The 15,736-nt window shown below is 28.7% G+C and overlaps 1 protein-coding gene across 3 annotated transcripts in view; it reads right to left on the bottom strand.

Moving 5' to 3' along the window:
* The window catches only part of LOC123298081 (zinc finger protein 2-like), a 90,209-nt gene that overhangs the window by 21,756 nt on the left and 52,717 nt on the right, over window positions 1-15,736 (bottom strand). Inside the window, exon 4 of one of the 3 annotated variants that reach the window (XM_044879983.1) lies at window positions 7,207-8,583. The exons of the other annotated variants lie outside the window; for them this stretch is intronic. Within the exon in view, the coding sequence (XP_044735918.1) occupies window positions 7,245-8,583 (1,339 nt within the window). The 3' untranslated portion in view covers window positions 7,207-7,244. Of the gene's footprint in view, window positions 1-7,206; window positions 8,584-15,736 lie in introns of those variants that run through there. 3 annotated transcript variants of the gene reach the window in all.

Below are 15,736 nucleotides of genomic sequence, written 5' to 3'. Positions count from 1 at the left end.
TAAATCATTTAAAGTTGCGAATCCTTCGGAACATTTTTGGCATTTAAATCCATTTGTTGTATGTTTCTTCTTATGTTGATTTAAATAACGATTTGATGTATAACGATTACCACATTCATCGCACGTAAAATTCAAACTTTCTTTTTTATGTGCATCGATTTGATGTTTACGTAATTCACGATTATTTTGAAATATTTCATTACAATTATCACATTTATAATCTTTCTTTTTATTATCTTTCTTTTCAATTTTTTCCAATTTACCGCATCCGATTAAACTATCTACATTATGTATTTCTTCGATTTCCTCTTTTGTCATTTGTAAATCATAATCACCATCGTGATCTGATATTTCCTCTTTCTTAACAGTTGAATATTCCCTGGAATTTGAGATGCATTTTGTTAAGCACTAATAAAATATCAAGATTTTTGATTTCGAATAATTATTATTAAATTTTTCATTTTACATAATAAATATACAAGTTTATAATGATCGAAATAAAGTTGTAAATATAAGAAATATTCTATTCAAAATATATAAATTGTTAAGTTACAATATAAAATTAAAAATCAACTGATGTAAGTTCTACATGTGTAATCGAAGATAAATCTTTCGAATCCGTAGTAACAATTTCGTCACTGGGGAACGAATCGATCGTTCACAGTATGTAGTAGGTATCTCCAACGGGTTAGGTCTTGTAAACTGTTTTTCCCACAATTACACGATTGTTTATTTCTATGTGTTCTTAAAATTATGTAAATTAATATTGCTTTTTTTAATTTTTTCCTCATTTATGTATAAATGAATGCTTCTTTAATCCATACGTTAAAATTTTTGCTTCTTAAATCACACTTTACTAAACAGGGGTATATTAATTGTTTCCTGGTTACTATTCTGATGGGATATATTCTAAGCATTTTGAGAAACGGTAGTGTTTACAGATATTTGAATATCGGTGGTATGATGTGAACTTTGCATATGAATTTTTAGATTATTTTTACTTATATAACCTTGATTACATATTGGGCATTTATACGGACGTTCTCCAGTGTGTGAGCGCATATGTAATTTAAGTGGACTAGGTTGGGTAAATCCTTTTCCACAAACAGAACAAACGAAGGGCCTTTCTTTCGTATGTGTACGTAAATGTTCATTTAAATAAACTTTCTTTCGGAATTTTTTCTCGCAAAAAGTACAACTGAATGGTTTTTCTCCTGTATGCGTTAACATATGACCTTTAAGTTGTTCAGCCCAACGAAAAAATTTACCACATTGATAGCATGTAAAACCATCATGAGATTTCACATGACGATGATATTCTGAATTCGATTTATACATTTTACCACATATTTGACATGTATACATCGGATTACTATTCTCTGTGTCGTGTAATACACGATAATGTACTTTATAAGCGTAAATATTCACTAATTGTTTATTACAAATATTACAATAAGCGTTATGTGTTGTATTTTTATGTGTAATTAAATCATTTAGTGTTGAGAATCCTTTGGAACAATCTTTACACTTAAATCCATTTGTTGTATGCCGCTTTTTATGTTGATTTAAGTAAGCCTTTGTTGTGTAACTATTACCACATACATCACAAGTAAAATTTGCACTTCTACGAGTTTTCGGATGTTTTCGTTTTTTATTTTCATCTTTTTCAATTTTTAGCATATTATTGTCTTCAATTAAATTATCTACGGTATTAAAATTTTTCTCTGTTTTAACTTGAAAATTATAATCTTCATCTTCGTAATCTGATATTTCCTCTTTCTTAATAGATGAATATTCCCTGGAATTTGAGATGCATTTGTTAAGCACAAATAAAATTTCGTGTTTTAGATTTTGAATAATTATTATTATTTAAAATGTTTCGATTTACATAAATATTTATAGCTTAATATAAAGAAACACAAGTTCGAAAATACTAGAAATTCGGTTTATACAAAATTTTGTTACAAAGTAAATTTTTTATCAGAAAAATTATTCAGAGAAGTACGTTTAAATAGCTTTTTGATTCGAAGTCTTGTCATATCTATCACAATTCCATTTTTTCTCTTTTCAGTATCAAATTATGATTATTTAATCCATGCTTATAATTTTTTATGGAGTTACCATCATTTTCCAAAATTTTTAAATTTGTCCATCTTAATATCTTGTTAAATATTGCCCTCACATATAACGTAGATCCATGAGATAAATAAAATACAAAATATAATTTTTGTAATTTATACCATATCAGAGGGTAACTGTGAAACCCAACCCGATAAGATAGTACGAATCATTAGGTTGCTACAAACTATTTTAAGAGATTTAATTTTTATATTTTTAAATCTTGAATTTACAGATTACCCTCGAAATATACAAGGCCATGTTTCAAGCCAGGGCAGGATATTTAAATTTGATTTACATTAATTAATAACAAAATTTGGCGGCTTAATGTACTGGCTTAAAACACTGACCTCGTGTATATCGTGATATGAAATATCGTGTCATTCGATATTTGGTTTGTTTAAGAAGAAGATTTTCCCTAATTATCCACGTTAATAGATGCACACACTTGATAACTATTCATTTCACCAATCTACAAAATTCATCCGTAAAAAACTTTATTTCGATCAAGTGTGTAGAAATTTTAATTCACTTAGATATGGTTAATTATAATTAAGGTAATACGAACGCCAAGCCAAGTTTAGACTTGTGGTTGATAGTATTTGTACCTTATTTTCAACTTTTATTATGAATTTTGTTATAGCTTCATGAATATAGACGAAAAATAAAAATTCGATATCCGCCTTGATTTTCGAAATATTGAAACCAAAATAAATAAACAAAATTTTCAATATTTTAAAAATTACTCCAGATATCGAAAAATTTTACTCTTACTTTTCGTCTTATATTGTCACGTTAAAACATAATTCATCATCAAAATTGAAAATATAAATTTTTTTAATTTGTATTCTCAATACCGTACTCATACATCCTTAATTAATCGAACACAACGGTTTTTTGTTTTGTTTTCAATAATTTATTAAGGTTTTAACTTTAATAAAAATACTTTTTTTTTTTATTTCCACCGTCTAGTTTTGGAGAAATTTATAAAAACATATTATTCATCTACCGTTTTCCCATAAAACCAATGTTAGGTTAGGTTAGGTTATATTGGCTGTCCACGAGGGACACACTTAGGCTATATATAGACCATATGTGTTTTACCACCTTTCTGCTGATATTTTTATTTATTAGCTCCTTAATTTCAGAGGCTGAGTGCACCTCCTTCATGCATATATTTTGAACTACATCAGCCCATCACAACTATTAATTAAATTAGTATGCAACCATAGCTGCATCCCTTCCCGTTCTTTTCATTTTCCCTATCCTTTTTTTTTTTCTGTATAATGTTTGTATTATTTAAAGAAAGAATGAATAAATTGAATTGAATTGAATTAATATAATATTTATTCTGTATTGAGAAACTTAACACTTTTTTAATTTTTTCTAATACATATATTTCGAAATTTTCTTTTGAACCAAATAACTTATAACATTGGTTTAAAAGTTTACCACACAAAAATATTGGTTGCTCTCACAATAATGATTTATTAATTCGAAAAAGAAGCAGTAGTTTGAACAGACAATTGAACGTCGGTGATGTTATGAGAACTTTTCATATGAATTTTCAGATAATTCTTGCTAATAAAGCCTTGACTACATATCGGACATTTATACGGACGTTCTCCAGTGTGTGAACGCATATGTAACTTAAGTGGACTTCGTTGGGTGAATCCTTTCCCGCAAACAGAGCATATAAATGGTCTTTCTTTAGTATGTGTCCGTAAATGTTCGGTTAAAGTGTTTCTTTTTCGAAATTTCTTCTCGCAAATTTTACAACTAAATGGTTTTTCACCGGTATGCGTATACATATGATATTTGAGAGGTTCAGCATAGCGGAACATTTTTCCACATTGATGACATGTAAAACCTTCATGTGATTTCACATGTCGATTATATTCTGTACTCGTTTTATAACATTTACCACATTTTTGACATGTCAACACCGAATGATTAATCTTTGCATCGTGTACTACTCGGCGATGATTCTTATACGTATTATCATTCGGAAAATGTTTATTACAAATGTTACAAAATGGGGGGTGTGTTGTGTTTTTATGTGAAATTAAATCATTTAGTGTTGAGAATCCTTCGGAACAATCTTTGCATTTAAATCCATTTGATATATGTCGCTTTTTATGCTGATTTAAATAACCTTTTGTTGTATAACTATTACCACATACATCACACGTAAAATTAAGATTATCTTTTGTGCCTTTTTTATGAACATTAAATTGATGTTTACGTAAATCACGATTATTTCGGAAAATTTCATTACAAATATCACATTTACGACTTTTATTATCATCTTTTTCAATTTTTAGCACATTACCACCTCCAATTAAAATATCTTCAAAATTTAGAATCTTCTCTGTTTTTATTTGAAAATTATAATCTTCATCCTCATAATCTGAGATTTGCTCTTTCTTAATAGATGAATATTCCCTGTAATTTGAGATTGTTTTGTTAAGCATAGGAAAAATCTTGTTTCAGATTTCGAATAATTATTATTTAATTATTTGTTTTACAAAATTGATTATAATATACGAATTCTTAACCATCGAAATAGTTAGAAAATAATAAATTCTTAATAAAAAATTTAAATTAAAAAGTAACTTGAATACCACCTTGAACAGTGACGGGACTAAAAGCTTTTTAAGGTAGTACCAGCATGAGATCACTTTTCGACAGATTTGGCCGAATTTTTTTTCTCGGGTTTATAATAGCTTTATTTATGAATTCCTAAAATTTCATAATTTTTGACCGTTTAGATCGCGAGATATTTAAAGACAAAGTTCGCGATTTTGAGGGTCATGTCCCATTTAAAGCATGTAAAATGTCCGGTCTCTCCAACTATTTTTTATGATATTATTATATATTGAAGAAAAAGTAGAAAAAAATGTTTATACAATACAATTCTAAAAAAAAAATTTAGAAATTAATTTTCACTTTCGAGATATTAATTTTGACGTAAATTGATCGAAATTGGGACGTAGGCATAATTATTTCCCATTTTAAACGGTCAAAATTTCTGAAACTTTGGGAATTAATAGTAAGCATTATTAAATACTTAAATTTAATTTTTCGTTAAATTCTGTCGAAAAAAAAATTGTACCATTGCTTTAACATAGAAACTGCAAATACCATGCTGGAACATCCTTAATATAACAATATAGGTTTTTTAATCCGTAAGGGTATCAATTAAAAAATTGAATTTAATTTTTTTTTGCATACATTCACAATAACAAAATTGAAAATTTTAGTAGTTTTAAAAAATATTCCAAGATAATTTAAAAGTGTAACAGAAATTATTTGTTGCCCAAATAATAGATTATTCCGATTAAAAGATGTAGTCTATACAGATAATTGAACATCGGCCGTATCATGTGAACTTTTCATATGGATATTCAAATAATTCCTACTAATAAACTCTTGATAACATATCGAACATTTATAAGGTCGTTCCCCAGTATGAGTCCGCATATGTAATTTAAGTGGACCCCGTTGTGTAAATCCTTTCCCACACACAGGACAAATAAATGGCCTTTCTTTCGTATGTGTACGTAAATGTTCATTTAAATAAACTTTCTTTCGGAATTTTTTCTCGCAAAAAGTACAACTGAATGGTTTTTCTCCTGTATGCGTCAACATATGACTTTTAAGAGCATCAGCCCAACGAAACATTTTCCCACATTGATAACATGTAAAACCATCATGTGATTTCACATGTCGACTATATATTTGTTGGGAGGCACATTTTTTACCACATTCTTTACATGTAAGTTCCGAATTGTTTGGATCATGTGTACGACAATGAATTTTATATGCACTGTAACACCGGAATTCTTTATTACAAATATTACAATATGGAACATGTGCTGTTTTTTTGTGTGTAAGCAGATCATTTAGTGTTGAAAATCCTTTAGAACATTCTTTACATCGAAATCCATTTGTTGTATGTAGCTTTTTATGCACCCTTAAACCCTCTCTAGTTCCCACTGTGTGGCCACATATATCACACGAGTAACCAGATTTTTCGTCTTCTTTTATCTGTTTGTTTTCTTTATGGAAGTCGGTTTTATAATGTTTATTCAATTCACCGTGGCCTTGAAATACTTCATTACAAATACCACACCTGTATCCATATGTTGAATGTTTCTGCTTTTTATGTTGATCTAAATAACCTTGTGTTGCATATTTATCACCACACTCATCACACGTAAAATTTAAAGCTAGCTTTCTTTTTTTCTCATGTTCATTTTTTTTATGGAAATCCGTTGTATAGTGTTTTTGTAAACCATTGTTACTTAGAAATCCTTCATTACAAATATCACACCTGTATCCATTTTTTGAATGTTTCCGGAATGTATGTTTTTGTAAACCATCGTTACTTAGAAATCCTTCATTACAAATATCACACCTGTATCCATTTTTTGAATGTTTCCGGAATTTATGTTGTTCTAACAAAATCTGTCTTGTATATTTATTACCACACTCGTCACATGTAAAATCTAAACTAAGCTTTATTCCTTTCCTCCCATGTATTTTCAATCGATGATTAAGTAAATCATTCGGATTTTGGAATATTTCATTACAAATATCACATTTTCGATTTATATAATCATCATTTTCTGTTTTTATCAAATTACCGCCTTCACTTAAAAAACTTTCTTCTGTAGTAATATCTTCTTCTTTTATTTGTAAAATGTCTTGATTGTCAAAATCTGATGTATCCTCTTTCTTAATTGATGAATATTCCCTAGAATGTGAGATGCATTTGTTAAGAACTAATAAAAAAGTTTTTCAATGAATGTCACTTAGTGGAAAGCTTCGATTAAAGAGGTATATGACGAGTAACATAATATCTCTGGAGATAAAACTTTCACTTGGTATCTTAGATTTTTTTTTGCATACCGGATTTCTTTTTCAAAAGATATTATAACTGTTTACTAAATACAAATGATAAAAATTAAATGTATTTTATTTAGTCAAAAGATTTTTACATTTACATTGTTTACATCTTTTGTGCATATAATATCTATAAATCTAATGCAATGACAATTTTAAAATTAAAAAATATGAGCGAAAGAGAAATTATTTACTGATTAAATATTTGATTATTTCGATTAAGAAGCAGGGATTTGCATAGATAATTGAACATCGGCCGTATCATGTGAATTTTTCATATGGATTTTTAGATTATTCTTACTAATAAACCCTTGACTACAAATCGTACATTTATAAGGTCGTTCTCCAGTATGTATTCGCATATGTAATTTAAGTGGACTATGTTGCGTGAATCCTTTTCCACACACGGAACAAATAAATGGTCTTTCTTTAGTATGTGTACGTAAATGATCTTTTAATATGGTACTTTGCCGGAATTTCTTATCACAAATTGTGCAACTGTATGGTTTTTCACCGGTATGCGTCAACATATGACTTTTAAGAGAATCAGCCCAACGAAACATTTTCCCACATTGATAACATGTAAAACCATCATGTGATTTCACATGACGATTATATTCTTGTTTCGTTTTAAATTTTTTACCACACTCATTACATGTTATCCCCGAATAATTTGGATCGTGTACTTCACGATGATGGACTTTATATGTACCGTAACAATTGAATTCTTTTTTACAAATACTGCAAAACGGAGCATGTGCTGTTTTTTTGTGTGTAAGCAGATCATTTAGTGTTGAAAATCCTTTAGAACATTCTTTACATCGAAATCCATTTGTTGTATGTAGTTTTTTATGCACCCTTAAACCCTCTCTAGTTACCACTGTGTGGCCACAAATATCACACGAGTAACCAGATTTTTCGTCTTCCTTTATCTGTTTGTTTTCTTTATGGAAGTCGGTTTTATAATGTTTTTTCAATTCACCGTGGCCTTGAAATACTTCATTACAAATACCACACCTGTATCCATATGTTGAATGTTTCTGCTTTTTATGTTGATCTAAATAACCTTGTGTTGCATATTTATCACCACACTCGTCACATGTAAAATTTAAAGCTAGCTTTCTTTTTTTCTCATGTTCATTTTTTTTATGGAAATCCGTTGTATAATGTTTTTGTAAACCATCGTTACTTAGAAATCCTTCATTACAAATATCACACCTGTATCCATTTTTTGAATGTTTCCGGAATTTATGTTGTTCTAACAAAATCTGTCTTGTATATTTATTACCACACTCGTCACATGTAAAATCTAAACTAAGCTTTATTCCTTTCCTCCCATGTATTTTCAATCGATGATTAAGTAAATCATTCGGATTTTGGAATATTTCATTACAAATATCACATTTTCGATTTATATAATCATCATTTTCTGTTTTTATCAAATTACCGCCTTCACTTAAAAAACTTTCTTCTGTAGTAATATCTTCTTCTTTTATTTGTAAAATGTCTTGATTGTCAAAATCTGATGTATCCTCTTTCTTAATTGATGAATATTCCCTAGAATGTGAGATGCATTTGTTAAGAACTAATAAAAAAGTTTTTCAATGAATGTCACTTAGTGGAAAGCTTCGATTAAAGAGGTATATGACGAGTAACATAATATCTCTGGAGATAAAACTTTCACTTGGTATCTTAGATTTTTTTTTGCATACCGGATTTCTTTTTCAAAAGATATTATAACTGTTTACTAAATACAAATGATAAAAATTAAATGTATTTTATTTAGTCAAAAGATTTTTACATTTACATTGTTTACATCTTTTGTGCATATAATATCTATAAATCTAATGCAATGACAATTTTAAAATTAAAAAATATGAGCGAAAGAGAAATTATTTACTGATTAAATATTTGATTATTTCGATTAAGAAGCAGGGATTTGCATAGATAATTGAACATCGGCCGTATCATGTGAATTTTTCATATGGATTTTTAGATTATTCTTACTAATAAACCCTTGACTACAAATCGTACATTTATAAGGTCGTTCTCCAGTATGTATCCGCATATGTAATTTAAGTGGACTCTGTTGCGTGAATCCTTTTCCACACACGGAACAAATAAATGGTCTTTCTTTAGTATGTGTACGTAAATGTTCTTTTAATATGTTACTTTGCCGGAATTTCTTATCACAAATTGTGCAACTAAATGGTTTTTCACCAGTATGTGTCAACATATGACTTTTAAGAGCATCAGCCCAACCAAACATTTTCCCACAATGATAACATGGAAAACCTTCATGTGATTTCACATGACGATTATATACTTGTTTCGTTTTAAATTTTTTACCACACTCATTACATGTTATCCCCGAATAATTTGGATCGTGTACTGCACGATGATGGATTTTATATTCACTGTAACACTTGAATTCTTTTTTACAAATACTGCAAAACGGAGCATGTGCTGTTTTTTTGTGTGTAAGTAAATCATATAGTGTTGCAAATCCTTTAGAACATTCTTTACATCGAAATCCATTTGTTGTATGTAGCTTTTTATGCACCCTTAAACCCTCTCTAGTTCCCACTGTGTGGCCACATCTATCACATGTGTAATCTGATTTTTCCCTTTTTTTATTCTTTTTGTTTTCTTTATGGAAGTCTGTTTTATAATGTTTATTCAATTCACCGTGACTTTGAAATACTTCATTACAAATATCACACCTGTATCCATTTGTTGTATGTTTCTGCTTTTTATGTTGTTCTAAGTAACCCTGTGTTGTATATTTATCACCACACTCATCACATGTAAAATTTAAACCAAGCTTTTTTTTATGGATATCCGTTGAAAAGTGTTTTTGTAAACCATCGTTACTTAGAAATCCTTCATTACAAATATCACACCTGTATCCATTTCTTGAATGTTTCAGGAATTTATGTTGTTCTAAGAAACCCTGTCTTGTATATTTATTACCACACTCGTCACATGTAAAATCTAAACTAAGCTTTATTCCTTTCCTCCCATGTATTTTCAATCGATGATTAAGTAAATCATTCGGATTTTGGAATATTTCATTACAAATATCACATTTTCGATTTATATAATCATCATTTTCTGTTTTTATCAAATTACCGTCTTCAATTAAAAAACTATCTTCTGTATTAATGTTTTCTTCTTTTATTTGTAGACTATAATCTTGATAGTCATAATCTGATGTGTCCTCTTTCTTAATTGATGAATATTCCCTAGAATTTGAGATGCATTTGTTTAAGTACTAATAAAAAAAAGTTTTTTCAATGAAAGTTTCACTTAGTGAAGAGCTTAGACTATAGAGATATATGACGAGTAACAAAATATCATTCATGCTGATGACAACTACATTGTAGTCGAAATTCATGTGCATAATAGAAAAAATTGATTTAGGCATAGAATCATAGTTGAAATATCATTTTAAAATTTCACCAGATATCTTATTGTAAGATTATTTATTAAGTATATCGGATTTCTTTCTCAAAAGATTTGATGACTTTTTACTAAATACAATTAATAAAAATTAGATGTATTTATTTAAATCTAATTTAATGCCAATTTAAATATTAAAATTATATGAGTAAAATAAATTATTTACTGATTAAATATTTGATTATTTCGATTAAGAAGCAGTAATTTGTACAGATAATGTAACATCGGCCGTATCATGTGAACTTTTCATATGGATATTCAAATAATTCCTACTAATAAACTCTTGATAACATATCGAACATTTATAAGGTCGTTCCCCAGTATGAGTCCGCATATGTAATTTAAGTGGACTCCGTTGTGTAAATCCTTTCCCACACACAGGACAAATAAATGGCCTTTCTTTAGTATGTGTACGTTGATGATCATTTAATATGTTTTTTCGTCGGAATTTCTTATCACAAATTGTGCAACTGTATGGTTTTTCACCGGTATGCGTCAACATATGACTTTTAAGAGCATCAGCCCAACGAAACATTTTCCCACATTGATAACATGTAAAACCATCATGTGATTTCACATGTCGACTATATATTTGTTGCGATGCACATTTTTTACCACATTCTTTACATGTAAGTTCCGAATTGTTTGGATCATGTGTACGACAATGAATTTTATATGCACTGTAACACCGGAATTCTTTATTACAAATATTACAATATGGAACATGTGCTGTTTTTTTGTGTGTAAGCAGATCATTTAGTGTTGAAAATCCTTTAGAACATTCTCTACATTGAAATCCATTTGTTGTATGTAACTTTTTGTGGCTCAGTAAACCACGTTTAGTTCCCACGGTGTGGCCACATATATCACACGCGAAATCAGATTTTTCGTTATCTTTAATCTTTTTGTTTTCTTTGTGGAAGTCCGATTTATAATGCGTATGTAATTCACCGTGGCCTTGAAATACTTCATTACAAACATCACACCTGTATCCATATGATGTGTGTCGCTGCTTTTTATGTTGATCTAAGAAACCCTGTTTTGTATATTTTTCTCCACACTCGTCACATGCAAAATTTAAAGCAAGCTTTCTTTTTTTCCAATGTATTTTTTTTCTATGATTACGTAAATCACTAGGATTTTGAAATATTTCATTACAAATATCACATTTTCGATTTATATAATCATCAGATTCTGTTTTTATCAAATTATCGCGTTCGATTAAATTATCTTCTGTATTAGTATCTTCTTCTTTTATTTCTAAACTATTATCTTGATAGTCATAATCTGATGTGTCCTCTTTCTTAATTGATGAATATTCCCTAAAATTTGAGATGCATTTGTTAAGAACTAATAAAAAAAGTTTTTTCAACAAAGTGTTTTTTAATTAGTGGCGAATAACAAAATATCTCTGGAGGCCACAAGTCATTTCAATGATCACAATTAGGTCATTCATACTGATGACAACAACCTTGTAGCCAAAACATGTTCATGATAGAAAAAATTGATCTAGGTATAGAATCGTAGTTGAAATATAATTTTAAATTTTCACAAGTTATCTTAGATTTTTTATGCATACCGGATATATATTCTCAAAAGATATTATATTTTTTTAGTAAAATTAATAAAAATTAAATGTTTAATGTTCCAAATTTTATTTATTCAAAAAATGTTTACAATTACATTGTATATTTTGTGCTTGTGAAGTTTTTAAATTTAATTCAATACCAATTTTCAAAATGAAGAATATAGTCGCAACAGAAATAATTTACTGATTAAATATTTGTTTATTCCGATTAAGAAGTAGCAATTTGCATAGATAATTGAACATCGGCTGTATTATGTGCACTTTTCATATGGATATTTAAATTATTCCTACTAATAAGCCCTTGACCACATATCGTACATTTATAAGGTCGTTCCCCAGTATGTGTCCGCATATGTAATTTAAGCGGACTCCGTTGTGTGAATCCTTTCCCACACACAGGACAAATGAATGGTCTTTCTTTAGTATGTGTACGTTGATGATCATTTAATATGTTTTTTCGTCGGAATTTCTTATCACAAATTGTGCAACTGTATGGTTTTTCACCGGTATGCGTCAACATATGACTTTTAAGAGCATGAACCCAACGAAACAATTTCCCACATTGATAACATGTAAAACCTTCATGTGATTTCTTATGTTTACTATACATTGATGAAGATGTGCATTTTTTACCACACTCATTACATGTTAACCCCGAATTATTTGGATCGTGCAATGCACGGCGATGTATTTTATATTCATTGAAACACCGGAATTCTTTTTTACAAATATTACAAAATGGAACATGTATTGTTTTTTTGTGTGTAAGCAGATCATTTAGTGTTGAAAATCCTCTAAAACATTCTTTACATTGAAATCCATTTGTTGTATGTAACTTTTTGTGGGCCCTTAAACCCTTTTTAGTTCCCACTGTGTGGTCACATATATCACACGAGTAACCAGATTTTTCGTCTTCTTTTATCTGTTTGTTTTCTTTATGGAAGTCCGTTTTATAATGTTTATGTAATTCACTGTGACTTTGAAATGCTTCATTACATATATCACACCTGTATCCATTTGTAGTATGTCTCTGCTTTTTATGTTGATCTAAGTAGCCTTGTGTTGTATATTTATTGCCACATTTATCACAAGTAAAATTTAAACTAAGCTTTATTCCTTTATTCCATGTTTTCCTATGTATTTTCAATTGATGATTACGTAAATCACTAGGATTTTGGAATATTTCATTACAAATATCACATTCCCTATTTGTATAATCATCAATTTCTGTTTTTATCAAATTACCGCTTTCGATTAAACTATCTTCTGTATTAATGTTTTCTTCTTTTATTTGTAGACTATAATCTTGATAGTCATAATGGCAAGTGTCCTCTTTCTTAATTGATGAATATTCCCTAGAATTTGAGATGCATTAGTTAGTGAAGAGCTTAGACTATAGAGATATATGACGAGTAACAAAATATCTCTGGAGACCAAAGTCAGGTCAATAACATACTACTAGCTCATTCATACTGATGGCAACTACATTGTAATCGTAATTCATATGCCTAATAGAAAAAATTGATTTAGATAGAGAATCGTAGTTGAATTTTAATTTCAAATTTTCACAAATTATCTTATTTTTTTAATGTATTTCAGATTTCTTTCTCAAAAGATTTTATGACTGTTTATGGCTAAAAACAATTAATAAAAATTAAAAGTATTTATTTATGCATACAATTTTTACAATTTTTTTGTTCTTCTTTCTGCTTGTAATTTAATTCAATTTAATTCAATGCCAATTTAAAAACTAAAAATATAGGAGTAATATAAATTATTTACTGATTAAATATTTGATTATTCAGATTAAGAAGCAGTAATTTGTACAGACAATTGAACATCGGCCGTATCATGTGAACTTTTCATATGGATATTCAAATAATTCCGACTTATAAACTCTTGATCACATATCGAACATTTATAAGGTCGTTCCCCAGTATGTATCCGAATATGTAATCTAAGTGAACTCCGTTGTGTGAATCCTTTGCCACACACTGAACAAATAAATGGTCTTTCTTTAGTATGTGTACGTAAATGTTCTTTTAATATGTTACTTCGCCGGAATTTCTTATCACAAATTGTGCAACTAAATGGCTTTTCACCGGTATGCGTCAACATATGACTTTTAAGGTGATGAGTGTAACGAAACAATTTCCCACATTAATAACATGTAAAACCTTCATGTGATTTCACATGTCGATTGTATATTTGTTGCGATATACATTTTTTACCACATTCTTTGCATATTAGCCCCAAATTATTTGGATCGTGCAATGCACGACAATGTATTTTATATTCAGTGTAATGTCGGAATTCTTTATTACAAATATTACAATATGGAGCATGTGCTGTTTTTTTGTGTGTAAGCAGATCATTTAGTGTTGAAAATCCTTTAGAACATTCTTTACATTGAAATCCATTTGTTGTATGTAACTTTTTATGTCTTGTTAAACTACGTTTAGTTCCCACGGTGTGGCCACATATATCACACGAGTAACCAGATTTTTCGTCTTCTTTTATCTGTTTGTTTTCTTTATGGAAGTCCGTTTTATAATGTTTTTGTAATTCACTGTTACTTTGAAATACTTCATTACAAATATCACACCTGTATCCATATGTTGTATGTCTCTGCTTTTTATGTTGATCTAAGTAGCCTTGTGTTGTATATTTATTGCCACACTTATCACATGTAAAATTTAAACTAAGCTTTATTCCTTTCCTCCCATGCATTTTCAATCGATGATTAAGTAAATCATTCGGATTTTGGAATATTTCATTACAAATATCACATTTTCGATTTATATAATCATCATTTTCTGTTTTTATCAAATTACCGCCTTCAATTAAAAAACTATCTTCTGTATTAATATCTTCTTCTTTTATTTGTAGACTATAATCTTGATAATCATAATCTGATGTGTCCTCTTTCTTAATTGATGAATATTCCCTAGAATTTGAGATGCATTTGTTTAGGACTAAAAATAACTTTTTCAGTGGAAAAGTAAGTAATATTTTGGTAATTAATAAACGCAGATAACAAAATTTTTTCAGTGCTAAATCTTTTTAAAATTAAATTACGGCAAAATATCTTTGGTTCCCAAAAACCAAGGGAATAATTAAGATTAATTAAGATCTTATAGATCAAAACTTCATTTGAGTCGAAATACGTATTTATAATCGAAAACCATCTTTTCATCTTTGTTAATATTTTTAATACATTATATAAATCAGTATTTAATTTGCACTTCGGATTTTTTCTAAGATTTTACAATAAGTTATTAAGTTTACAAAAATTAAATTTATTTTATTCATTCATAAAATTTTTACAATTTTACTATTTACATATATTGCGCTTATATTGTCTTTAAATCTATTTTTCAATACCTATTTTACAAAAATAGAAAAAAAAACCTAGGAATTTATTTATTGTATAGGGTACCAAAAATAGTGAACAATAGAAAAATGTCCGGGGAAGGAATTTTGATGAAAGTCTTTTAGCGCTTTTTGATGTGGCGCGCCGTTAACCAGTTATAGCTTCGTTAATTATCGTTTTCAATTTAAAGAATTTCTAAACTATTATTAAGTAAAATGCATTTTTTATAATAATCAAACTTGAAGGAAATAATATTTAGTATAATTTATCATCTTTTCGATAAGTTA

Source organism: Chrysoperla carnea, chromosome 4, assembly GCF_905475395.1.
Source record: "Chrysoperla carnea chromosome 4, inChrCarn1.1, whole genome shotgun sequence".
In the NCBI taxonomy this organism is placed as follows: domain Eukaryota; kingdom Metazoa; phylum Arthropoda; class Insecta; order Neuroptera; family Chrysopidae; genus Chrysoperla; species Chrysoperla carnea.
This window is presented reverse-complemented; position numbering and strand designations above follow the sequence as displayed.